We start from the raw sequence: 24,936 nt of genomic DNA on the forward strand, positions 1-24,936 counted from the left end.
TCGCGTGGTTTCTGCCCGCAATGACTTCAAATGCTTCTGTATCCCTAAAATACAACGGAAATTTCAAATATCGAATCGGGTCAGTTTAGATACACCCGTTGAATCACTATGCACATTTCACACCCAACATTAGACACAAGTTTAAGAGATTCAACAATTTTTCAATACAAACACTTCACAAACATCATATGAGCAGCAAAAAATTTCCTCAACATGATCGATCGATCTGTAGGAGCAAAATTAAAATGCAGAGACTTTCAATACTTTCTAACACAAAGCTTTCAAATATCGAATTGGGTGATTTTAGATACACCCTTTGAATCATTCTGCACACCCATTCTCCCAACAAGTGTGACACATTATTTTTTTGCATAAACCCTACAATAAAAAAGGAAGAAAATGATGAAACTGAATAAATCTGTTTTCTTTCCTTCATTTTCTCACAAACCAAACAGAGGAAAAGCAGCAAATAACCACATCTGACAAATAGAAAATAAATAAACGACTTTGCAAGTGATTAAACCCTACACATTCACAAACTTTCAACTAAAAACGAAATTTTCACAAAAAATTACCTGTTGGAAAAGATTACCTTTAGCTCTGTGAACGCCAGAAAGAGAGATGGAGCTGCCATGGAAAAAGAACACACTTAAATCAGTAAAATTAAAACCGCGAAATTTCCAAAACCCAGAGCTAAAAACAAATAACTTGAAGGGAGTTAATCGGAGGAGATAACGCAGAGAAGTGGGTTTCTGTTCAACCCTTCTTCCCTCATGAATATTGCCCAGTGCTCTCTCTGCAAGTAACCCACTCCGGCCTACTTGTGGTAAATAAACAAGGAGAACGTTCATAATATATTCCAATGGTCTCTTTTCCTCACTGATGATCATGGGCTCTGATTAATGAGCAAACTCTTGCATTCCAATAAACCCCCCATTTTTCTTAATACGACATGTTTACATTAAAACAGGTAGAGAAATAAATTGGAATTGAATTTGTTATACTTGATAATCGAACTTAAAGTTGTTATTACGTGCCAGTGAAGAAAAATATCACTATATTATAATATTAATTAGCTACACCAATTCTTCTAGCCCATTTTTCTTTCAAAATTTGGCTTGATTTTGAAAGAAATTGAAATTAGTTACCAAATGGTCATTGAGTGGTCATTTCAAATCGAAATTAAGTAGTGACGTTGGGTGCATGGTTTTCTAATACAATGACATATTTACAGTAATTAATATGGATTTTGATTATGTCACTCAATAGACTAACAATAATAATTGGTATCGACCTCCATATTTATGAGAATTGAACATAAGACATTTTCCATTCAAATGAAAATGAATATTACTAAGTCAATGTACCAAATGACAGTTGATAGTTGAACTAAAGCACTAACTTTGATCATGGGGTCAAAATCTCTTTTCTCCTCTTAATATAGTTTAGGACAATAATATCGTTTGTAATAAAAAACATTATATGATTTTATTATTTTCAATTGGTTTTTGTTTCGAACCTCTAACTAACATTTGAAATATCTCATACATCAAAATAGACTCGTCAATAGTCATTCTAAAATTGACTTTGTGTAAACCAAAGTTAAGATGAGATTTTGATACAATTTCAAAGACGAGACTATACTAATGGAATTCTGCACATTTCAACACCATAGTTTGATTTGCACATGATTTTGATAAGTAAAGTGGTTTTCACACATTATTTTTAGCTTGTTACCCACCCTTCCTTATTTTTAGTCATCTAATTGATTAAGTCTAACGTAATCAACAACCAAAATTAAGTAAAAATGTGTAAAAAGTTATAAGAATGTGTTTTATCATTTCTCTTTTGACAATCATTTGTAACTCCAACGTCCATGCAAGCTTGGCCTGGCCTAGTTCGAGTTGGGCGACCGTATGGGGCCCAACAAAATTAGAGCATCAACTTCCATGCAAGCCTGACCTGGCCTAGTTCGGGTTGGGCAACCATCCGGGGCCCAACAAAATTAGAGCACCAAAATTATTAGGGTGCTATATTCATATATGTTTTCATAAGAGTATAAATTTATAAAATTTGGTTAAATGATCAAGAATTTTAACTAGAATTAGTAGTTTATTGCCTAAAATTAATGACGAGGTCATGGGTTCAAAGCCCTATGTTTTTATTTACTTTCTAATTTTTACAAATTATAAAAAAATTTAATCAGAAGCGATGATTTCTATTGTTTAAAATTAACGAGAGGTCAGGAGTTCAAAATGCAATGTGCATGTTTATTCTTTCCAATTTTTACGAATTTCTAAATGCAAAATAAATTACATTTTCGTGTTATTAAATTATTAAGTTTGAAGTATTTTTTATGTATAATTTTATCGAAATCTTACGTGTAAAAACAAATAAATTTTTTTATATGAAACTAGGACGTGGCTCCGAACCTTAAAAATATCAGAACCGTGCCTTGCTTCTATGCATTCATCGTATGCAAAATTTGAGATTTGTTTATCAGATTTTGAAAAATCTCAAGGTGACAAAAATTTGAATCCATGCGGAGGAAAGTTAAACAATCTTCCTATAAGACAATGTATCGTGTGGGGGAGAGAGAGAGGTGGTAGCCTACTAGGTTCTCGTGTGGGTTTGGTCGGTGGACAATACTTGGGTTCTCACTAGGGAGGATCCAATTTACTCACCAAACTATGTGGATCAATCATTTTAAAACACCTATATACTCCCAATACTTGCAATATTTGTAACCAAACAGAAATTCTCGCTTAAAGCATGTTACCAAGCAAGGATCTTCTTCGTGCACTCCATCTTTTGTCAGCCACATCATAGGCAGTAAAAAGTAAATCCTCTTTAGTGAGGACTGTCCTCACTAGGAAGGACCCAATTTACTCACCAAACTATGTGGACCAATCATCTTAAAAAAAACACGTGATGTATCATCCCACATCGTCCAGAGGAGTAGATCATATAAGCCTTATATGTATATCCTCATCTCTACCTAGCACGAGGCCTTTTGGGAGCTCACTAGCATCAGGTTCCATCGGAACTTCGAAGTTAAGCGAGTTCGCGCGAGAGCAATCCCAAGATGGGTGACCACTGGGAAGTTCTCGTGTGAGTTTATAGAAACAAAACCGTGAGGGTGTGGTTGGGGCCCAAGACGAACAATATTGTGCTACGGTAGAGTCGAGCTCGGGATGTGGTGGGGGCCCGACCCAAGATGTGATAATTTGGTATTAGAGCCAATTCTTGGTCAGAAGTGTGCCGACGAGGATGTCGGGCCCTAAGGGGGGTGGATTGTAACATCCCACATCGCCCAGAGGAGTGAATTCTATAAGCTTATATATATATTCCTATCTCTACCTAACACGAGACATTTTGGGAGTCACTGGCTTCGGGTTCCATTGGAACTCCGAAGTTACGTGAGTTCGCACGAGAGCAATCCCAGGATGGGTGACCCATTGAGAAGTTCTCGTGTGAGTTCCCAGAAACAAAACCGTGAGGGCGTGGTCAGGGCCTAAAGCGGACAATATCATGCTACGGTGAAGTCGAGCCCGGGATGTGGTGGGGGCCCAGGTCGGGATATGATATTTAATCTCCTAATACTTGCAATATTTGTAACCAAACAGAAATTCTCGCTTAAAGCATGTTACCAAACAAGGATCTTCTTTGTCCACTCCATCTTTTGTCCTCCACAACCATAGTAGGTCCGACTATGGCTAACTCGTCGACTCCATTATCGTCAACTTGGTACAAGATTCTTCGGAACTACATGCCCGTTGCGGGAGGCCATCTTCAGCAATCGTCGCTGTTCACAAGGAGGACGACAAGTCGATCTAGCCAGAGGGATTGGAGGTGGGTCGCTGGAAGGGAGAAGGATTGGTGGTGGGTTGCCATGGAAGAGAAGGATTAGTGGTGGGTCGCAGTGAAATTTGGTTGTTTGTTCAGATTTGAAAAAAAAAAGAAAAAAAAGAAAGGGTTTTCAAATGGGTAAATTATTGCTAGATAATTGTTTTTGTTTGTTCTTATGTTTGAAATGGGGTAGTGATGATGAGAGCACTGGCAGCCATGGCGTGGGGAGAGGATGGTTGGAGACGAAAGGAATATGTGGGATGTTTGGATGCATGGCTTACTTAAATAACGGGGTGTTTGGTTGCTAATTAAATAATGAAAAGTTGGACACGTGTTTTAATTTTATTGGGCCACATCATAGTTGGTAAAAAGTGGATCCTCCTTAGTGAGGAGAAATTTTTTATTGTGACAAGAACAAGAGTGGTACACCACGTGTTTTTATGTAAATGGTGAGAAATTTTATTTTTTAAGTTGTTAATTTTTTAACACATATATTCCATTATTTGTATAGTAACATGTGGTGTACCACTTCATGTGCTGATCACACTGAAAAATCTCTCCTTAGTGAGGACCCAAGTGTTGTCTTTGGTCAAATTTATAATGTTAGAATACTATGATGTGACAGTTATATCAGTAGTCCAAGCCTTGCAAAATGTCGACCATGGCATGCCATGCCTCGCAAAATGTCCATCATGGCATGCCAATGCTATGCCAATGTCATGCCAAGCCTCGCAAAATGTCGACCATGGCATGCCAATGACATGTCAAGCCTGACAAAATGTTGACATTGGCATGTCAAATATCGACCATGTCATGCCAATGACATGCCAACGGCATGCCAAGCCTCTTAGTTAGATCCACCCAAGTGTTGTCTTTGGTCGAATTATTTCTTCACGGCCGAGTTTTTGCTACGCCCAAAGCTCTACTTTGTCCTTTAAAATTCAAATTTCTCTATTTTACACCCGAAACTCCAATTTCGATCAATTATGCCATTTTCCGTCAAATTTGTCAATAAAAGACTAAAAATGGTAATATTCTGATGTGACATTCATATCAGTAGTTAGGTTGAATTTATAATGTTAAAATACTGTAAAGAAATAATTTGTTCGAAGCAAGCAAACAGTAATGAAAGACTTAGATTTAGTTAAGGCGATCTAAAAATAGTTAAGCTGGGTGGATGGACAATATGTATATTCTTTCTACACTCAAATTTAAATCTTTATCTCCGTAATTTAGATACAATATATTATATAGCTTGGATAAAAAAAAATTTTGCCTTGAGAAAAACAAAATTTTATAAGCTTTGCTGCATGACTTTTTCAAAATCGAATGGAAAAAAATTAGGGTTTTGGTTTTGGGTGTGATAGCCAGCCCAATTTTCGAAGTAGTTCAAATACAAACGGGCCACAACAGGATCCGTCGGGTGTTACCGCCACCCGCCCTCTTCCCGCGCTGTCTTCAAGATTCAATCATCCATCCATGCTCCGATTTCCACCCATAAACCAATAAACGCAGCGTTTCAGAATCCAAATGGAAAAGCTGTCACCTTCTTCTTCGTCTGTCGACCACAAAGCTTGGACAGAGTAAGCTGAAGAGCAGCAAAACTCATCAGTCATCACAAATTCTCCACATTTCTCAATTTTTGTATGCCAATTTTCTAACACAATTGAAAATTTCAGGGCCCAAGATTTGCTGAAGCAAAAATTGATTGCAGAAGATGATTTCTCATGGAGATTAGATTCAAAGTCAAACTCAAGGTCAATGGAGAGAGAGGAGGAGAAAGAGGAGGAGAGAGAGGAGGTGTTGAAGTATGTGGGAGGGGTTGATATAAGCTATTCAAAAGAAAACCCATCAATGGCATGTGGAATCCTTGTGGTTTTGGAGCTCAAAACTCTCCAAGTTGTGTATCAAGACTTCTGTGTTGTCACTCCCAATGTGCCTTATGTTCCTGGCTTCCTTGCCTTCAGAGAGGTCCAATTTTCATGTTATAGGTTTTCGCGAGTTCGAATCCGCCTTCCCCTAGTTTAGAATATCGTCTTGTTAAAAAGGAAAAATGCATTACATTTTTTTCCATGTCATGAATTTTGCATCCCTATTGATTGATGTAAGCGTTTTGGTTGTTTGATGTATTTGATTGTTTGTATTGATTAGGCCCCAGTGTTGCTTGAGCTTTTGGAGAAAATGAAAAACAACAATAGTCCTTTCTACCCACAGGTGACCGTTGCCCTTGCATTCTCTGGCTACACGAATTCGTTATAATGTTAGATATTTGAACTTGTTTAGAATTGCTTAAGAGTTTATCAGTAAGGTTTAATATTTGATTCTGGTTTTTCATTTTTACATATCAATGTCTTTTAACTTTATGCCAAATCTGGCAAGTTGGTACCTTACAATTTGGGTAAATAACAATGTTTATCCTTAATGTTAACAGCTTCTAATGGTTGATGGAAACGGAATACTTCATCCTCGAGGCAAGTCCTTTGACAAAAATCCCCGTGGACTATATGCTTACCCTTTTCAAATGAAAGCTAAATCACCGCTTTTTCTTATTTATATACTTCTGCTTTCAAATGTGATTTGTGACCTATGGGGGGAATGATGGTCTGAAATTGCTGAAAATATGGTTTGGGCACACTTTTAGGCCTAGTGAATCTTTTGCTCACTTCATTTAGAACCTGTTAGTTCAATTTTTCGTAACTTAGACGATACAATCTGTTAGAGTTCTGTCTTTACCTTTAGTTGATTGAGAGCAGTTGGCCCCTCACTCAACTCGAGATTTTTTTTAAAAAGGGTAGAGTTTGTTTTGTAGGTTTTGGCTTGGCTTGTCATCTTGGCATTCTGGCAAATCTACCAACTATTGGGATCGGAAAAAATGTAATACTGATAGTAAAAATTATATTACATCCATACCTTTCATAATCTGGGCTTTCTCTGCATGTCTAACTTTGAGAAATTTCTCTTGATATAAATTGAATTCATGAGTTGTGACAAAGTACCGTATTTCAGCTTCATCATGTTGATGGTCTAACACTATCCGGAGTGAAGCAGCTTCTCGAAGCCCAAGAAGACAGTGCTGAAGGTTTTATTACTTTGAAAGGATGTTCAGGCCGTACATGGGGAGCGGTAAGCATTATATAAGCTCTATTTCTCCTCTAATAACTGTTAAATTTTTTATTAAAATTTGATCTGCTATGGTATTTAAACTGTGATGGGAATCTTGAGCGGTTGGAGTGTAGTACAGGGAACTTGAAGATCCTTATCATTTTGGTTTTTGGTTTGTAACATTTTAGTTTATCTGAACAATCACAGACACTTTGATTAAAAAGTAGAGTGCCTTTGCCGGAACTATTTTCGCACTTTGCCTTGTGTTCTCAGTTTCAATCGATTCAATAAAACTGAAACGGCATTCTCTTTCTGTTTTTCAGGCAGCAAGATCTACAGGTGGCTCATTGAAACCTATATTTATTTCAACTGGTCACCGTATATCACTTGATACTGCCACCAGAATTGTGAAAATGACTTGCAAATTTCGTGTCCCTGAGCCTATCCGGCAGGTGAAAACCGGAACTCTTGGAATGTTTTCAGTGTTTCCATATTCACTACTTCCTGTTTCTTATTAATATGCTGGACATAAAAAGCTGCTTGTAGAGCAGATTCTGTGGTGAGGACAACCTTATATTATGGTTACAACACCTAGAATAAGCTTATTTTTTTAAACAACAATATACATTTGTATGCAGATAATCTCTTCTAATTCCGCAATTGGTCCAGAAAATCTCAATGTGGCTTTCGTTATGTTGTGAGGTTGTTCATAATTTCTTTTTTCTTTCAGAAAGGTGATTGTTTTTGTCGGTAAATAGACCACTTAATTTACCACAAACTAATGACAAAGATGTGTTCTAGTTCGCTTGTTCGCTAAAAAGTTTTGTTCGTCATTTTTTAGAACCACCGAGTTCGATTGTATTATTTCATTAGTTCATGTTATGTTTTGGAAATTATATTCAAGCTTTAGCTGATCCTTCTGATGTTGATGCAGGCTGATATAAGATCTAGAGACTATCTTCGGAAGCATCAAACGAGAACATCCAAAGATTGAGTTTTGAAAATATGGCAAGTGCCCTGGTTACACCACCAGGCTTTCCAAGAGATCCACATCGCCATCTACACTTGAAGACAACGTTCTGAAGTCCATGACGTGCAATCAAGTATCCGAATTCGACGAAGTCCAATCAACGTTGGGACAAGGAGGGGTGACAGTTGAGAAGTTTTGTAGACAACTTGGACAGTACGGAGGTCCCGGACTGCACTGACGGCTTAACATACTTCAGCACCTTCTCTATCGTCCTTTCTGTGCTTGCGCTTTTGGCTGCAGCTATTCTCCAGACGACATCATCGTCAACATTTTCGTCATCTTGTATAACGCTAGTACAACGCTAAACTAGCTGTAAAAATTTGATTACTAGAGCTGAAATCTCTAAATAAGTGATTGACGAATAAGCTAAGAGCGAAAAAACCGAATACCCTACTATGATCGGTCGATATAAAAACACAAACACATGCGTACACATATGTATACACACAAAAATAGACATGATATGCATGCATTTTGTCACATCCCGGCCTGGGTTCCACCACATCCCGGGCCCGTTCTACCACCGTAGCACGATATTGTCCGCTTTGGGCTTACCATTGCCTCACGGTTTTGTTTTTGCTCAACTTCAGAGTTCCGATTGAACCCAAAGCAAGTGAGCTCTCAAAAGGTCTCGTGCTAGGTAGGGATGGGAATATACATTTAAGGATCACTCTCCTGGGCGATGTGGGATGTTACAATCCACCCCCTTAGGGGCCCGACGTCATTGTCGGCACACTTCCGTCCAGGGATTGGCTCTGATACCATTTGTCACATCTCGACCTGGGGTCCACCACATCTCGGGCCCGTTCCACCATCGTAGCACGATATTGTCCGCTTTGGGCTTACCATTCCCTCACGGTTTTGTTTTTGGGAACTCACGAGCAACTTCCCAGTGGGTCACCTATCCTGGCAGTGACCTCGTGCATTACTCGCTTAACTTCGGAATTCCGATGGAACCCAAAGCAAGTGAGCTCCCAAAAAGCCTCGTGCTAGGTAGGGATGAGAATATACATTTAAGGATCACTCTCCTGGGCGATGTGGGATGTTACACATTTAGTACTGGTTTAGTACTAAGGTGTTTTTATAAAAAGTGGTATAATAAAAAGCTGAGCTAAAAAAGGAGTTTGGTAAACACTTAAAAACAGCTTATTTTCACAGTTTTGGGTGCAAAAAAAAGCTGAAAACGTGAAGCAACAAAAATAAGCTTATTCTCATAGTCAATGTTCTAAAAAACGCTAGGCGCTAGTCGGGCGGTAGGCTGGGGCCTAGCGCCTAGGCGGTTAGGCAGAGCTTAGGTGGACTAGGTGGATTTAAGTAAATCTATTATATTTCGTGTAAATAAGTGTCTGTTTACACTTTAAATATATATAATTTCCTCATATACTACAAAATTGAATGATATATATATTATGAAGTACTGGAACATAATAAAAACATGGGGAACAAAGATATAATGTGTGTTCATTTAAGTATGCAATAAGTCTCTTACAATTTATGAAAAAAATAAAATGTAAAATGAAATTTATCTATTTTTTGTCTAAGTGATTCGTGACCTAGGCGGGTGCCTAGGAGGTCTAGGCGGACGCCTCAGTAGGTCTAGGTGCCATTTCTTAATTTTCAAACGCCTAGACATTAATCGGGGCAGTGGTCAGCCGCCTAGTGCCTAGGCGGGGATTTTTAGAACAGTCCTCACAGCACAACAAAAACAGTTTTTTTTTTCAAAACACAACAATATCAAACCAGTGGTAAAAAATATATAAACCCTAATCACACTTCTAAGAGCAAGCTCTAGTTGCTAAACCAAAAAGCAGAAAATATGGAGAGAGAGAGAGAGAGAGTAACCTTTGGTGAATGAAAGAGGTGGCGGTCAGGGGTTATCTTTGGGTTTGGCTGAATTTATAATGGTAAATTTGAACGAAATGTTTAAAGGAAGCAAAAGGTAAAAAAACCAAAAGGGAAGTCTGTTTTTTGGCTGTATAGCTGCATGCCAGTCCATTAACATTAAACGACTACTCTGTGATCACTCACAACACCGAAGGCTACGAGTACTTGTTTAATGTTAATGGACTGGCATGCAACTACAGTTAAACATTTCATTTGTTCAAATTTATTGTAGTTGCATGTCAGGTGGCCACACAGCCACACAAACAAAAGCACCCCTACCCCCACTGCCACCCCCTGATTTTTCCACTCAAAACCCGACATTATTGTGTCTCACCCCTCTCACACAAAATGAAGAGGCCCACATCAACGATGACCACACTTAAGACCTTCTCCTCTTGAGGGTTGATTTGACCAAATATTTTTTTATTGGAGATGGTCTAAGTGAAACGTATTTTGATTTTAAGCCATTACTTTATAATTTAGGATTATATAGGAGAACTCAAATATACCAAACCCACCCCCCCACCAAATCTCTGACCTTAGGAAAGAGCAAATGGCACTTAAAACCCTAGGCTAATTGGATGAAGAGTGACATGAGCTATGCTAACTAGCTAATTTGAAGATCTAAATAGAAAGTACGTAGTGTAACGCATGACATTTTAGTTACTCTCTGTCACATTTCCAAATAAATTCGCCTATTTAAAAGGTAAAATGGTCAATTTAGATCCTTTCAACGAAAATTAAAGATCGAGTTTGATTTGTTCAAGGTTTAGGGTTGATGACAGAAAACAGAGACTTCAATTTGTTGTGTATATTGACTGATTAATGCTACACAAATATGAGTTCATTCAGCCCCAACTGTGCTTGACAATCCTGAGTAGTGTATATATTATTTTACACCAATAATATACACAAAAAAAAAAAAATCACAGAACTGTATACAGGAACATAAACACAAACACCACCAATCCTAAATAACTAGGCTTTTCAAGGGAGCCAGCTCTGCCGTTCACACTAGACGAATAAGATGATCGGATCATGATACTAAATTTGCAGTTTCCAGTAGATGGATCACTCGTGGTGGTAGTCGAAAGGTTTGGAAACTTGCAGGCAGTATCCAGCTGATCATTCATTTGATAGTAACTGTTAAATGCGTATGAAATGTTGCCGCGAGCATCCAAATCTCCACATGAAGTTCCATATCCAAGACTGGTGCAATCAGCATTTGAACAAGCGTAGCTCACGCTTAGCGCCACTTCTGGATCATCAAGACTTGCTGAGGGCGACATGACACACCATTTCTTTTCCAGATATTGAACGCCGCTTGCTCCTATTAATCCATTCAAGCCTGTAGTTCCTAGACTGAGCTGATACTTGGGGGTTCCGTCATAGTAAAACAGCCCCCAATGGCGTTCAAAGTTACCCGGCTGAATGCTCTTGGCATCTTCATCGATGAGGCTAAATAAGTAGGCGTCCACAGGGCCGCTTCTCATTGGAGTCCCTGCATTGTTCTTGATATGGGACATAAACCCTTGGTTGAACCGCTGGGCATACTGTAAATTTGCATTGCGGTCCCCATCTGTAGGCCAACCGATCTCTCCAACAATTATGGACAAGTTTCCAAATCCGTTCTTCTGCAATGCCCATACAAGGGTGTCGTGGTTTGCATCAAATACATTGTTGTAGATTCTTCCATTGTCGTTAATGGGACTTGAGTATCCATTGAAGAAGGCGTAATCAGCAGGGAAACTGGGATCATTGTAGAGGCTTATGAAGGGATAGATATTGACGGTGAATGCAGCACCGTTGTCGCTCAAGAACTTGACAATTTCCACCACGAGATCCTTGGTGTCTGGTCGGAAGTCTCCATTAGAAGGTAGGTCTGAGCCACTGCTGTCATAGATGTCAGCGTTGAGGGGAATCGTGACCTTAACCTGATTGCTCACACCAGCTTTTATGAGAGCTGACTGAATATTCTGAAGGGCAGGAAATATTGTTGGAATATAGGTTCCATTGTATGTTGACAACAATGGTTCATTCCCCACTGCCGCATACCTTGCAGAGAATGTATGAAACAGGTAAGATCTCGAGAGATAAACTACACGTAAAACATTTAGTTATAACTGGAAAGGCTGATATGATAAGAAAAAACAGTAACAACTAAGAAAGGAAAAGGTTCGCCTCCCCACCTTCTGGAACAGTTTTTCCTGATCATGAAATTTAGAGAATGTCTGCCACTATTATTCTTCAGTTCAATTTCAATATAGCTAATAGATTATGATTAGAATATGCTATATAACAGAATCTAAGTTAATAGAAAGGGGTTCATATTTAAATTTGTACGAGACTATAACCGATCGGAAATGTTTCATGCTGTAGGCATTGTTATTCAAATTTCATGAACGTTATTTCCTGCGCTGCAGCATGATTGTACTTTGTTAGATGGATGTGGCTTTCTCTTGACTATTTACAGTGAAGACTAATTCAAAACAGCTAAAAAAGGGCTTTATTTACAAAGCCATCTAATGATAAAATCGACTTTCAACTAAAAACCACCACCTGAAATGTACTTAAACAAGGCAGAAGGATGAAGCATCATCACCTGAGTACTGAAACATTCAATTGAAATAACCTTGGAATGACAGGGGTGGTATACCGCAATATGCAGTTTTGTAGAGAGATGCTCCAACTAGCTATTGCAAGGAGGTTCAAACCTTTAAAACTAAGGGGATCCCTGTGGAAAGTCAATGAGAAACTCCTAAATAGGTGAGTTTAACACTAGAGAGTGGTGGCTCAAGCGTTGCAAACCACTCTGCTACTAAACAGAAGTCCTACTTTTCTAATAATTGTTCATTTCACTGAAAAGCATCAGAGATGCAACTGAACCGAACCGCATTGCTGGAAATACTAGTCAAAATAAATTCGAACTCTAAAACCAAAGGACAGGTCAGGCAAGGTTCTAGCGGGATGAGATGATGGCTGATAGCGTGAAAAAGGCTCTAGGCTTCTAGCTTCCCCATATCATCTTTCGATCACGAAGAATGAATTACATAGCAGCTCATCAAGAAGTTGATTTCCTAGAAGCAATAAGATCACACACACACCTCTCTAATGGATTCATTTGCATAGAGGCAAAAACCAAGGAAACTATCTTATAAGCATTCATAAACTAAGATTTGGGTACCGAAAAAGAATCTACGGGCCTTTCGATAACCACGTACTTTTCCTCTATTTAGCATAAAAATTGAAAACTAAAAACGAAATTATTATCAAACTGCGCTAATGTTCAGGCTTCTCACTATTCTATTAGATCAATTATATGCATAGCTGCACATTTCTATGTAACTCCAATTGAAGAAACCCAATTTAAATCACATGTTCTATTAGAGAGAGAATTTACCTAATATCCACACCATTGGAGACATGTGAGGAGACATTCTTGGAAACCCATTTCTCAGCTGCCTGCTTACTGTTAGCCAAAGAATACAGCATCTCATTTGGAATCCCAACCATCACCTGAATCCCAGACTTGCTCAAAGCATTCAGAATATCCGAATCGGCATCGAAAAGCTTGACCTTTTGGATCCCGTTGTCCTTCAACATCTTCACAATTGTTGCTGGTGGGAGAGGGTGTGTTAACTGTGTCCCCCAGTTCACCCCAATCCCAACTACTAATCCCACCCCAAGATTTAAGAACAAGAAGGCAATACTTAGGCCTCTAAAGCCCATACCTTTCAGCAACCCCATCAAAACCCTTTGGGAATTTGAGTTGAAAACTGGTTTTGGAAGTAAAGTGAGGGAATTTAAGAGAAGGGTTTGAATCTTTAGAGCTAAAGTTTGCAACTTTCAGCTGCTGAAGCTTCAAAATTTTGAAAAACCCAGTTCTAAATTTGAAAGCAAATACTGCTCCTACTAGCCCAAGGAAAATTCAAAACATGGAAAATATTAATTGAAGTAAAAAGGCAAACTTCCTAATCGTGAACCAAAATTGAAGTGTGGCAACTACAAGAAAACAAGAAGAAGAAAGTAAAGCATAGAGGGTCAGCCCCAAAGAGGAAACTAATGCTAAAATGTAAAACTGAAGATTTTTGGGATATACAAATAGTTTTATACACAGAGAAAAGAGTAATGATTGATTGGAAGAGGGTGATCAGGTTGGTTTGGCATAAAGTGGCAAAGATTTGGTACTAAATGCTGAAAATTTAGATGATTTCAAGAGGAACAGGACAGGGTTTTTGGGATTTTGGAATTCTTGCAAAAAAAGGAAGAGGAAAAAAGAGAGTAATAGAAGAATGTTTTCCGTCTGTTTGGGTGAGAGTTGAACTTGATCGATTGGAGGGTATAAAAATGGATTCTGAATTATATAATGGTAATGATATGAGAATAATAAAAGAAGAGTGTTGATTCTGTGTACTTTAAAAAGGAAGAATCTTGAAGCATTGGGAATATGGGGATAGTTTAGACTTTCTCTCTTCATTGCTGATAGTGTCCAAGTGCAGCCAAGAGTGTACAGGTGATGTGTGAAGTTCACTCAGTACAAATGGATGTCAGCAAATAGAGAATAACTCCTCCTATGCGTTTGAGATCCACTGTGATTGGTATCTCGTACATTGTCATACATGAATAAATAATACCTCATGTATTTTGTTCTTTTTTGACCCCACCCCTGGTGTATCTAATTCAAAGAGAGGTTGTCCTATCATACACGTGGTTATGAGTATTTCAGATATCAAATTTTAAAAAATAAAATTTAAATTTAAAAGATTATGTGACACTTTGGTCATTTTAAAATTTTTGTTATGCATTCGATATGTCAAATTTAAATTATTATTTATTATATTATTTATTTTTTTATAATTGTAATAAGTATTTTTTAGAATAAATAATAATAATAATAATAATAATGGTAAAAACAATTTATTAATCACTAAAAAGAGATTTGAAGTTGCTGTTAAATTTGACAGCAAACACCTTTGATGTCAATCCACGCCATGTAGGATTGACATTTTAGTTGAAAATACTGAAGCTATCTTGTTTTACTGTTATTGTTAATGGATACGTTTTTACTCTTCATTTGGAGATGATTTAAGATTCTAAATTCAATAAAATAGGAGATACAAACTAAGAGTCTCTATCGAGAAGAGGTTGAAAGTTTAACCAATGAATTATAACAACTCTTTCTCATTGTAGATATGGATTTTTCGAGTTGAAAATTTGTATATGATGACAAGTGGGAAGAGCTCTTTTCTCACTGAGGATTTTTACATAGGACATAACTTGTTCATCCTTTCATTTTGATATAAGTAATGCTACACTTGCTATATATTTGTACCATCTAAATAGAGGTAGTTTTTTACATAGGCCGAAACTTGTTCATCATTTTGCTTTAATATGAGTAATGCTATACTTACCGCATATTTGTACTATCTCTCTAATAATGGTAGGGTCCACCAACACATTTGGGTACAATCTCTCCATCAACACATGTGGGTACCCTCTCTATTAGAGGAATGGTACAAATGATCGAAGTGCAAATAAGTGATAAGAGTAGGCATTTTTGTAGTATTTTAGTTGTATTTTTTCATTACTATGCAATGAAATTCAGATGATTTCCAATAACATATTAACAAAAAAAAAATTCTTTTAAAAAACAATATCATCTATAGGGGTGGGAGAGTGGACTAAACCTCACAATGGGTTAACAATAACGTAGTTCAAATTCGTTTTTTGCGAGATCGAACTTAAGACCTCTCATTTATAAATGAATAGAAATATCATTAGACCGTAGTACTAAGTGACTACAATTATTTGACCAAATACAAAAATACTCATAAAATTGCCTTAGAAATACAAATCCGCCAGCTGTCACATTTGCCCCTTTCTAAGTATGGCGAATAGCAACACGAGGAATTTTCTTGCATAAGATGAAAAGGAATAAGAGTAATTGACAAGCAAATACATACTTTTTCCAAATTGATTATGGACGCCGCTAGAATGCTTAACCTTTCTTTCAACTTTTTTCTGCTGGAGCCAATGTAAAAACTACATTCGCAATAGCTTATGAAGATTTGATTAACCAAAACCATGGGTTTTGTTCAAAAGTTTCACAAAACCATTGTTAAAACATGATATAATAATAACCAACCAATGCAAGGCGCTTTCCTATATTGAACAACAATGTTGCATGATTTGTAAGTTGTAGCTGGATTGGAAGGTAATTGTAATTCAAGTGATTTCGAAAATTTATATATGCATCTGAAGTCTTAGTTAGAAGAACAATTTTATGACACGTTTTTATTTATTTATTTATATTTATATTTTTTATTTTTGAGAAAATTGTAGTAGTGGTCATTCAAGTTTAATCCAATTGGAGCATTGGTCGCTGAACTAAAAATCAATGTCATTGGTCCCTTAACTCATCAAAATGTGCAGCTATGGTTATTTTTGTCAACTTCGTCAGAATTCCATCAAAATGAGTCATGTTGGAAGGACCATTGCTATTGAGTTAAAGTGGACGGACGATTGCTCCAATTGGGTTAAAGTTGTGGGACCATTTCTCCAGCTAGGTTAAAGTTGAGGGACCATTATTATAATTTTTCTGATTTGGTTTCCATATTTGTCCATTTGATTTAGCCTCACGTGCATGGCACCTGACTCATTTTGAGGGAAGTTCTATGGAGTTGACAAAAAAGATCATAATTGCACGTTTTGATAAGTTAAAAGAGACTAATGGTCACACATTTTTAGTTGAGAGACGATTACTCTAATTGAATTAAGTTGAGGGACCAAAGCTACGACTTCAGCTTGTTTTGTAGGTTATTACCTTTTAGGTTTTGTTTTAAAGAGTTTAGGTCCCATGTCTCCCATCTTTTTCTTGTATCGTTTTTGTTTTAGTTTTTAGAAGGGTAATGTTTGTCCCCCTTCTTTTTGTGTATGTTTTTTTTCTTGTTTTTGAGGGATAAGGTTTATGTCATCTCTAACTAGTTGTAATTTTAAAATATCAATAAAATTCTCTTGTACTGCTGAGGTTTCTTAAAAAATAAAAAACAGTAACAACACAACTTATATTTCACGAATACACCGTAACGTGGCGTCTCATGCCAATGAAATAAGAATACTTGGATAGAAACTTACATATGTCATTGTTCAATTTGCACAAGACTTCAAATTTCCAATATACTCATGCAATGTAAGTTTCTCTCCTAGCTAGATTCAAATTTCCCTTCCTCCTGTATCACTTTCATAAAATAAAGGTGTACATCATGCAAGTAAACCCAAAGCCAAGGGTTGCTATTATATATAATAGTGGGGAATACCATGAGCGGCCAGGCGTTTTGCCTTTTGAAAAAGTGAAGAGCTTTGGAGCTTGATTGTGTTCATCATTTGTATTATCTTTACTAAAACATACGACAATGCGTTTTGAACTTTTGCCCAAAAAAGATGGATTCTGGTGTGCCAATTAAGGCGTGCTTTGCTTGTGCTACTCGTTTTTGGGGTGCATTTGTATTAGCATTCGCGGCATCCCACATTTGCACCTCGCACGTTTAGAGTGAGACCCATTTCCTTTACTTTTTCTTGGTCGGTGGTGGTACACGTAACGGTCCCTTCCTTTTACTGAAAGAAAAAAAGAGAGGAAAATAGTACTAATCTTTATGTTTTTTATTTTGATTTTTTAGTTAAAATAGTTTCAAAAATTAACATAACTTAGCATTTTAATTCTTGAAATTAAAGCACTAGGTAGGAAGTTATTGCAGGGCCAACACCGCCTTATAGTTCATTACCTCTCTAATAGGTCGTTCCCAATCCAATGTCCATGTAGAGTTATTTGAAAATCGATAGAAGTCCCTGAGTTTGTCTAGTGTCAAACATTTTAGTAATTCCATGAAAAATCTCCGTTAAATTGACGGTATTATTGTCCAATTAACTCCCTACTTGCCTTTTCTTTTAATGAAGATTTTTCACAGAAAGACCCCAAGATGATTAACAATGGACAAATTCAAGGACTACTTGTATCTATTTTCAATCTCAATAACCAAAATGAGGATTTGGTATAAGTCACAGAAGGAATTAACTATAATTGATAACGAATTCGCTATTTAAGTAAGTTGAACATAAAAAATTTCACTTACAAATGAGTGGAATACTAATAAACTGTAGTGCTAGTGAGTAATGACAAAAAGAACACTAAAATACAAAAGAAATGAGATGATTATTGTGGTCATACCTGTATGGATCATCCTTTCTTCATGTGATGCTGTGATCACACCTATATTAGAGTCGTGACTTATATATAGATACAATTGGAATGACTTGTGTGGATGCAAATTTCCGCCTTCTTCTTCTTGGACAAAATTGTACCTACAAAACAATTAATACCTTAGGTCAAGGCCAAGAGCCTCACGCGCTCACGATGAATGGGGGGGGCATTGGCCGAAGAATCTCCAATGCCAAAGTTAGAATTTAGAGAGAAAAATGTTTGGAGAGTTTTTTGGAGTTTTGCAAAAGTGTGGAACTAACTTTTTAGAAGAAATAGGGTCCTATATATAGGGAATGAGGTGGCCGGCCCTTACAGGATTTTGTGTGAAAATGGTGATTAATTTGGTGATTAATTTGATGATTAATGGATTAATTAGGAATTAATCCATTAATTAGCCTAATTAATCTAATTTGTATGGAAGGTTTTGAAGGTTATGGAATGAGGATGGATGAGACAAATTTGAATTTGTTACCTATTTTGGGTACTCCTGATTTGGTTAATGGATGATTCTCCACTGCTCACGTGTAAGAGACTCAGTATGTCTCGAGAGTAAATTTGTCATCTTCACCCAAAAATCCAAGTGTCGCCTTGTGATTATTTTTGGCTCCACAAATGCCCCCACACTTGCTGGGTTGCTCGTAGGAAAGTGCAGCAGGTATAGAGATCTTCTTGCTCTAGGAAACTTAGGACTGCTTCTTGTTTTGATGTAGATTCACTCTTCAATATGAAATTGAATCCTTCTAGGAAAGGGAAATAAATTTCTCTCAAAGCCTATTTAAGTCCACCTTAAGTGGGTTATTAAATCAACTTTGGAGAGTGATTTATTCTACCTTACAAGAGAGAGAGAGCTTAGAGGATATTTGTTCCCTCTCATCTAGCAATCTTCTAAATCTTGCCAGTGCAAAGGATCGTCTTTCGTTGCTTTCTTCGTCTTCTCCGTGCCGCACCAATGTAATAAAAACTTAATTCTTCTTGTCTTCTTTTTGGGTGGTGTTGCCACGGGGCAGTTGTCGGGGTGGTGCGATACGTCAGCTGGCCGGGGCCAGGAGTCGGCTTGGCATGGGCCAAGGAGGTGATGTGGCAGGGGCCATTGCTTGAGCAGCTCGGCTTGATTGAAGCCAAGGATTGATTTGGCATGGGCTGAGAAAGTAGCGTGGAATGGGCAATTGTTTGGGCTGCCTGTTGAAAATGAGGAAACTACTTGAGTTTGATTTTTCAACTACCATATATAGAGCAGTCACGGATGAAGCTGTCAAGATTGGAGTTGCTGAAGATAAAGTATCGAATGAGCGAACTGCTAAGTGTAAAAGTGGCTGCTGCCCCTTAACCATTTGTTGCTTAGTTGATCTTCAAGCATTCGATCTTTTGAACTATGTGGCATTCTTGCAATGGAGAGCAAACCCATATGGGTGTCGGGGAATTAATACCCTCTCGCACTAGAAAGCAGACCCATACGGGTGTCGGAGAATTGGTTTACCTTTTCACACTAGAGAGTAATTAGTTTATCCTCTCGCACCAGAGAGCAGACCCAAAAAGGATTTTGAGCAGTTGCTGTGGACAACAGTTGAGCCAGGCTTATGAGTAACTTCTTGAATCTTCATTGAGAATAAAGAAATAAATCAAAAGTGCTGGAAGGTAGAAACTGCATAACATACTGGATAATCTTCGGCTTGTGAGGCCTTGTTCATCGAGTTGCTCAAGACTTCGAACTTATTTGGAAAAGAACCCAAACGAGGTTCAGGGGGTGATGGAGACTTCATCTGCTTGTGTAGGCCATTTCGTTGACTTGTCAAGATACTTGTCACATCGACCCTCATTTGCCAACTTTTCAAGATACTGCTTCCACTTCAGGCAGCCGTTGGTAGTGTGGCCTGATCCTTGATGGAATGTGCAATACTTTGTATGATCCAGCTTGGTAAGATCGCCTTTCATGGGTGGCGGCAGTTCGAACCAAGGTTCGTTCTTGAGCTTGTGGAGAATTTGGCCGATTGGAACTGTGAATTTGGTGAATGTTTCAGGCGTTGAGTCTTCTCTGGTTGGGGAACGTTCCATGTGTTTATTTTTTGACTCATTTTTGTTAGACTACTTGGTTTCGTCCCATAGTGCATGCTTTTCTGCCAAAGCATACGAAGCTGCTAGGGTTAATTCTTCTCCCATGATCAGTTTTTCGAATAAAGGATATTCGGTGGGAAGTCCATTTATGAATGTTGCCGTTGTTATGTCTTCGTTGCAACCAACAATCTTGGCCTTCTCCGCTTTGAACCTCTTGACATAGTCGCGAATTGTCTCCCAAGGGTCTTGTATGATGCTGAAGAGATGGTCGGATGTCATTTTGATTGAGCGGTTAAACGAATACTCCTTAGTGAAAACAAAGGAAAGTTCGTTGAAACTCTAGATCGACTGCGGTGGCAGAGTGTGAAACTAGTCTTGCGTCTCGCCTTGTAGAGTTGTGGCAAAAATTTTGCACATAACCGCATCGTTGTTCCTGTAGAGGATCATGGTACTGCGGTAATGCTTGAGATGTCGATCTGGATCTTCGTCTCCTTTGTAAGGAATGAAGTGAGGCATAGTGAACCCGTGAGGTGGATCTGTCAGCTCGATCTCATTCGTGAATGGTGACATGCTTATGTTGGTCATGTCACGTCAAAGCGCATTATAAGCAGCCTCGTTATGTTAGAAATTGTGCAATCGTTTGGTTATGAGCCTCTCAACTTTTTCTTGAATTTGCCTCTGCTGGGGCAGTGGAACTTTTGGCTGCCTTTAATCATGACCTATGGGTCTAGGCTGCTATTCCTTATGCTTGACTCGTCCATGTTGCGGCTGTAGTGCATATGGCATGTACCTGGCAGGCAAACAAGTTATTCGCAGGCTGTCAGTTGAATTTAAGTCGGATTGAGTGACTGCTTCTCTCCGTCTGTTGTGCTACCTACTCCGATGTGAGGTGGATAATGCTCTTTGCGAGCTTAGTTGTGAATGAACATTTCGCCTGGAAGGTTGTCCATGTTGATAATCGAAGTTTGACCTCAACCGTGAACGTATGCTCGTCCGTGGGCTTGATCGGGAATGCACGCTCCTCCGCGTGCTAAGACGAGAGTATACGCTATCCCAAGGACCTAGGCGGGAGCGTAAACTGCCAAAACGCTCGGAACGTGGCTGGTTAAGGGGCTGTGTGCCGAGACACTGGTGGAGAGGTTCGTCTGTCTTTGTCTTACTTCGGGACACCTCATTCGGGGCACGTTGGATCTCAGTGCGTTGCAAGAGTTGATTCACCAAGGTTGTCTATTGTGCAAGGGCGCTCGTCAACTCTATGACTTGTCGAGACAAGTGTTGTTTGCCATTTTGATTGGAAGAGCTTGGAAGGAATATGCCTCCTTGAGCAGTGGAAGTGTGGTAGACTCCGAGTGCAAGATTTGAATTGGGAAATGTCAAATCCGCGGAGAAATATGGTGAAAATGCCCCCGGCTCAATGGTTGCTTCGGATAGTTGAGATATTCTCGGGCCAACTTGAGCTGCTTGGGAAACCCTGGGAAGCAGGGCTACGGGAGCAGGCTGCTTGGTGTGTAATGCTCGCGAATGCAAGGCTTGAGCTCGGCTTGGCAACGCATAGGGCTCACGTTGGGCATGGAGTGACATGGCTCGGGCCGTGGTGATGGAGTCATGGACCTCGCCGTGGGTGATTGCCATGGTGGCCACCGCGGTGGTTGCCATGGTGGAGCCTTGTGGTGGTGGTGCCACTCCCCCTAAGATCACATTTAGTCTTGTGGATTGCCGCGGTCCCATTTCTTGAATATTGGAATTTTCACTTATGGAATTTTCCAAATTTTTAGCCATTGTATTTCTCTTTCACGTTTTATCAAAGAATCTTTACAAATAAAAATTTCTAATAATAAGAACGTACGAAAAATACAAGTGCACTAGTAAATAGAGAAAATAGAGAAAAAACCTTTTTATGTGAGAGTCTTCTACGTGTGTGGGACTCAACTCTCAATGAAAGCACCAATTTGTGGATGCAAATTTCCGCCTTCTTCTTCTTGGATAAAATTGCACCTACAATACAATTAACACCTTAGGTCAAGGCCAAGAGCCTCATGCGCCCACGATGAATGAGGGGAGGCTTTGGCTGAAGAACCTCCAATGCCAAAGTTAGAATTTAGAGAGAAAAGTGTTTGGAGAGTTTTTGGGAGTTTTGCAAAAGTGTGGAACTAGCTTTTTAGAAGAAATAGGGTCCTATATATAGGGAATGAGGTGGCTGGCCCTTAGAGGATTTGTGTGAAAATGGTGATTAATTTGGTGATTAATGGATTAATTAGGAATTAATCCATTAATTAGCCTAATTAATCTAATTTGTATGGAAGGTTTTGAAATTTATGGAATGAGGATGGATGAGACAAATTTGAACTTGTTACCTATTTTGGGTACTCCTGATTTGGTTGATGGATGATTCTCCACTGCTCGCATGTAGGAGACCTGGTATGCCTTGAGGGTAAATTTGTCATCTTCACCCAAAAAATTCACGTGTCGCCTTGTGATTATTTTTGGCTCCACAACTTGTAGCTATTAGCAAACATTTGAAACCAAAATAAGAGTAGAGTGTCTTCGACTATGATTGTTTTTATTGTTTACAATTAATATTGGTTGAGAAAATCGAATCTGTAACCTTGATTACAAGTATTTTAACGATATTGCAATTTTAAGGGTTGGGATATTGGAAGAAACTAATTTTGACCTATGACTGATTATTAGTATTGTTTAGGGTATGTGCAATATGGTAACTAGGAGTGGGTGACTACAAGCAGTGTTCTAAAAAACGGTCTTGGCAGCGCTTAGCCGCTTGGTGTCGAAGCATCGCCACGACTAACCCAAAATCGTTTAGAAAATTGGCGAGGTTATTAGGCAGCCGATTAGAAGGGCTAGGCAGCAACTGTGTGGGCTAGGCGGGCTGTAACACCCCACCCCCATTTTAAAATGGTTTTTAATTCTTAATTGGTGTGCCCAAGAGGCCCACATTCTGTTTTTGTGTCCCCCATTCCCATCACTCTTCCATCTCTCTCAGCCCTCTTCTTTCTCTCACTCTCCATCTCCCTTTCTCTCAACCTCACTCTTCCATCCTCATCGTCAAACCCACACACACACCCACCACCACAACCACCTAGCTACGACACCACCATCATCTCTGGAACTTTCTTCTCTCTCTCCCCCGTCTCGACGAAGCTCCGAGACACCCAGAGAACACCCAAGTCTCCCCCGACAACTCCGGTGACTTTAAGCCAATTTTCGGCCAAACCATGGCGAGTTGGCCGACGTGCAAGTTTCCGGCGAGTTCGACGGCTTTCGAGGCGTTTTCCGGCCAAATCACGACGAGTTAGACGTCATGCGAGGGGAAATTATAGTGGCGTTTCTGTCTTCGCTAGCTGCGTGACTTTTCAACGGTGAAGTACTATAAGTGGACCCCTTCTAAAATGCATGTTTTGAAATAGAAATGCATACATGAAAAGAATGATTTGATGATTACATTTTATAAAACGTTTTGTGAGATAACATGCTTACTGAGGCTATGTTGAATTATTACTATTTTTCCTATAACCCGTGTTCTTATAGAATATCTGATGGATGACGATATGATATTTAGAACATGTTTAGAACACCTCTTTATAATATAGATGATGGATGACTTTATACTATGAAGTTACTTTTCAATATATATATATAGGTTCAATGGTTTTGTACTTACTTAGTGGTCATTTCCGCTACGGGACGTAGGGATAGATTCCGTTCCATCCCGGGAGACGGTTTGGTGTTGGCATAGGGCCTGAAGTGTGTTTCCTCTGGCTATTTAGCACAAGGACGGGGAGCTGATATGGGGCCTGAAGTGTATTTTCCTCTGACTGTCTGCTTAGAGACAGGGAGTCGGCACGGGGCCTGGGGGTTATCGAACAATTCACTAGTGATTATTATATATACAAGTTATGATTTGAGACATTGCACGACATGCTAGGTTTTGGAAAACCTATGTTTATCATAATATATGTGTTTTCATAAAACCTGGGGGTTAGTATGTTGATAACTGTTTTATTATATATATATATATATATATATATAAATATATATATATCAACTTGGTCCACTCATGTTTGTTTTGCGCCTCCTTTAGGACTTAGAATCGAGGCATACAATCCCGGCATACATGCATTTTCGCATCGGTATCTTCGAGTCCTTTAGGTGTAGGATCCATCCTTTGTTTCATTCAATTTTATAGTAGTTCTTTCGGTGTTCTAGTTAGTTGTATGCTCTGAACACGTTCCTTAAATGCATATTCTTTATTCTTTTATATTTCTAAGTCTTATCTATTCTTTATTCTCAGCATTTGCATTCAATAAATGGCTTTTGTCACCCTAGGGTGTCGGCCAACACGTGCTTATCCTGGTATTCGGAGAATATCGGGATTGGGGCGTATCAGATGGTATCAGAGCATGGTTTGTTTAACGCATACTTAGGATCTTCTCTTACGGTAGTAGTGTGTCTGTCATGACATCATTTGGATGTCACGACGTCTGGATTTAGTGCCATTCGGCTCTGTTGTGCGAACTTTTTTCTATTTGAATTGTCACATTCTGGTTGAAATACAAGAATTCGTGTTGGGATTATGCCTCATCGGTGACATGTTTGATTTGTTGGATGACTTTCAACATAGGACGATACTCTGCGACGTACATTCCCTGGGAATGGCGAGCATAATCGGTATTACTTGAAAGTAACGTGTTTTAGAAATCTCAGTTTGCAAAAGTTTGGTCAAGATCAGCTGTAGATCCATAAT

General features: G+C 38.7%; 2 protein-coding genes across 5 annotated transcripts; one reads left to right on the plus strand and one right to left on the minus strand.

Annotated features, from left to right (window-relative positions):
- The first annotated feature begins 5,123 nt into the window (after positions 1 to 5,123).
- LOC103410806 (uncharacterized) lies at positions 5,124 to 8,346 on the plus strand. Of its 4 annotated transcripts, none has more exons than XM_029107014.2 (9): positions 5,177 to 5,432; positions 5,529 to 5,820; positions 6,001 to 6,063; positions 6,281 to 6,320; positions 6,659 to 6,723; positions 6,856 to 6,972; positions 7,275 to 7,403; positions 7,590 to 7,685; positions 7,886 to 8,346. In XM_029107014.2, the coding sequence occupies exons 1-8, from the start codon at positions 5,380 to 5,382 to the stop codon at positions 7,650 to 7,652; spliced, it is 822 nt and encodes a 273-aa protein (XP_028962847.2). In that variant the 5' UTR covers positions 5,177 to 5,379; the 3' UTR covers positions 7,653 to 7,685; positions 7,886 to 8,346. The 4 variants fall into 4 exon arrangements, with proteins under 4 accessions (XP_028962848.2, XP_028962847.2, XP_028962846.2 ...); XM_029107013.2 differs by having other exon boundaries at positions 7,590 to 7,653; XM_029107015.2 differs by lacking the exon at positions 7,590 to 7,685 and having other exon boundaries at positions 5,124 to 5,432.
- Positions 8,347 to 10,658: 2,312 nt separating this feature from the next.
- Positions 10,659 to 14,346, minus strand: LOC103410807 (glucan endo-1,3-beta-glucosidase 5). The gene is made up of 2 exons (XM_008349471.4): positions 13,266 to 14,346; positions 10,659 to 11,920 (listed from the first exon to the last, which is right to left on the minus strand). The coding sequence occupies exons 1-2, from the start codon at positions 13,610 to 13,612 to the stop codon at positions 10,792 to 10,794; spliced, it is 1,476 nt and encodes a 491-aa protein (XP_008347693.3). The 5' UTR covers positions 13,613 to 14,346; the 3' UTR covers positions 10,659 to 10,791.
- Positions 14,347 to 24,936: the final 10,590 nt, after the last annotated feature.

Source organism: Malus domestica, chromosome 08 (genome assembly GCF_042453785.1).
Source record: "Malus domestica chromosome 08, GDT2T_hap1".
In the NCBI taxonomy this organism is placed as follows: domain Eukaryota; kingdom Viridiplantae; phylum Streptophyta; class Magnoliopsida; order Rosales; family Rosaceae; genus Malus; species Malus domestica.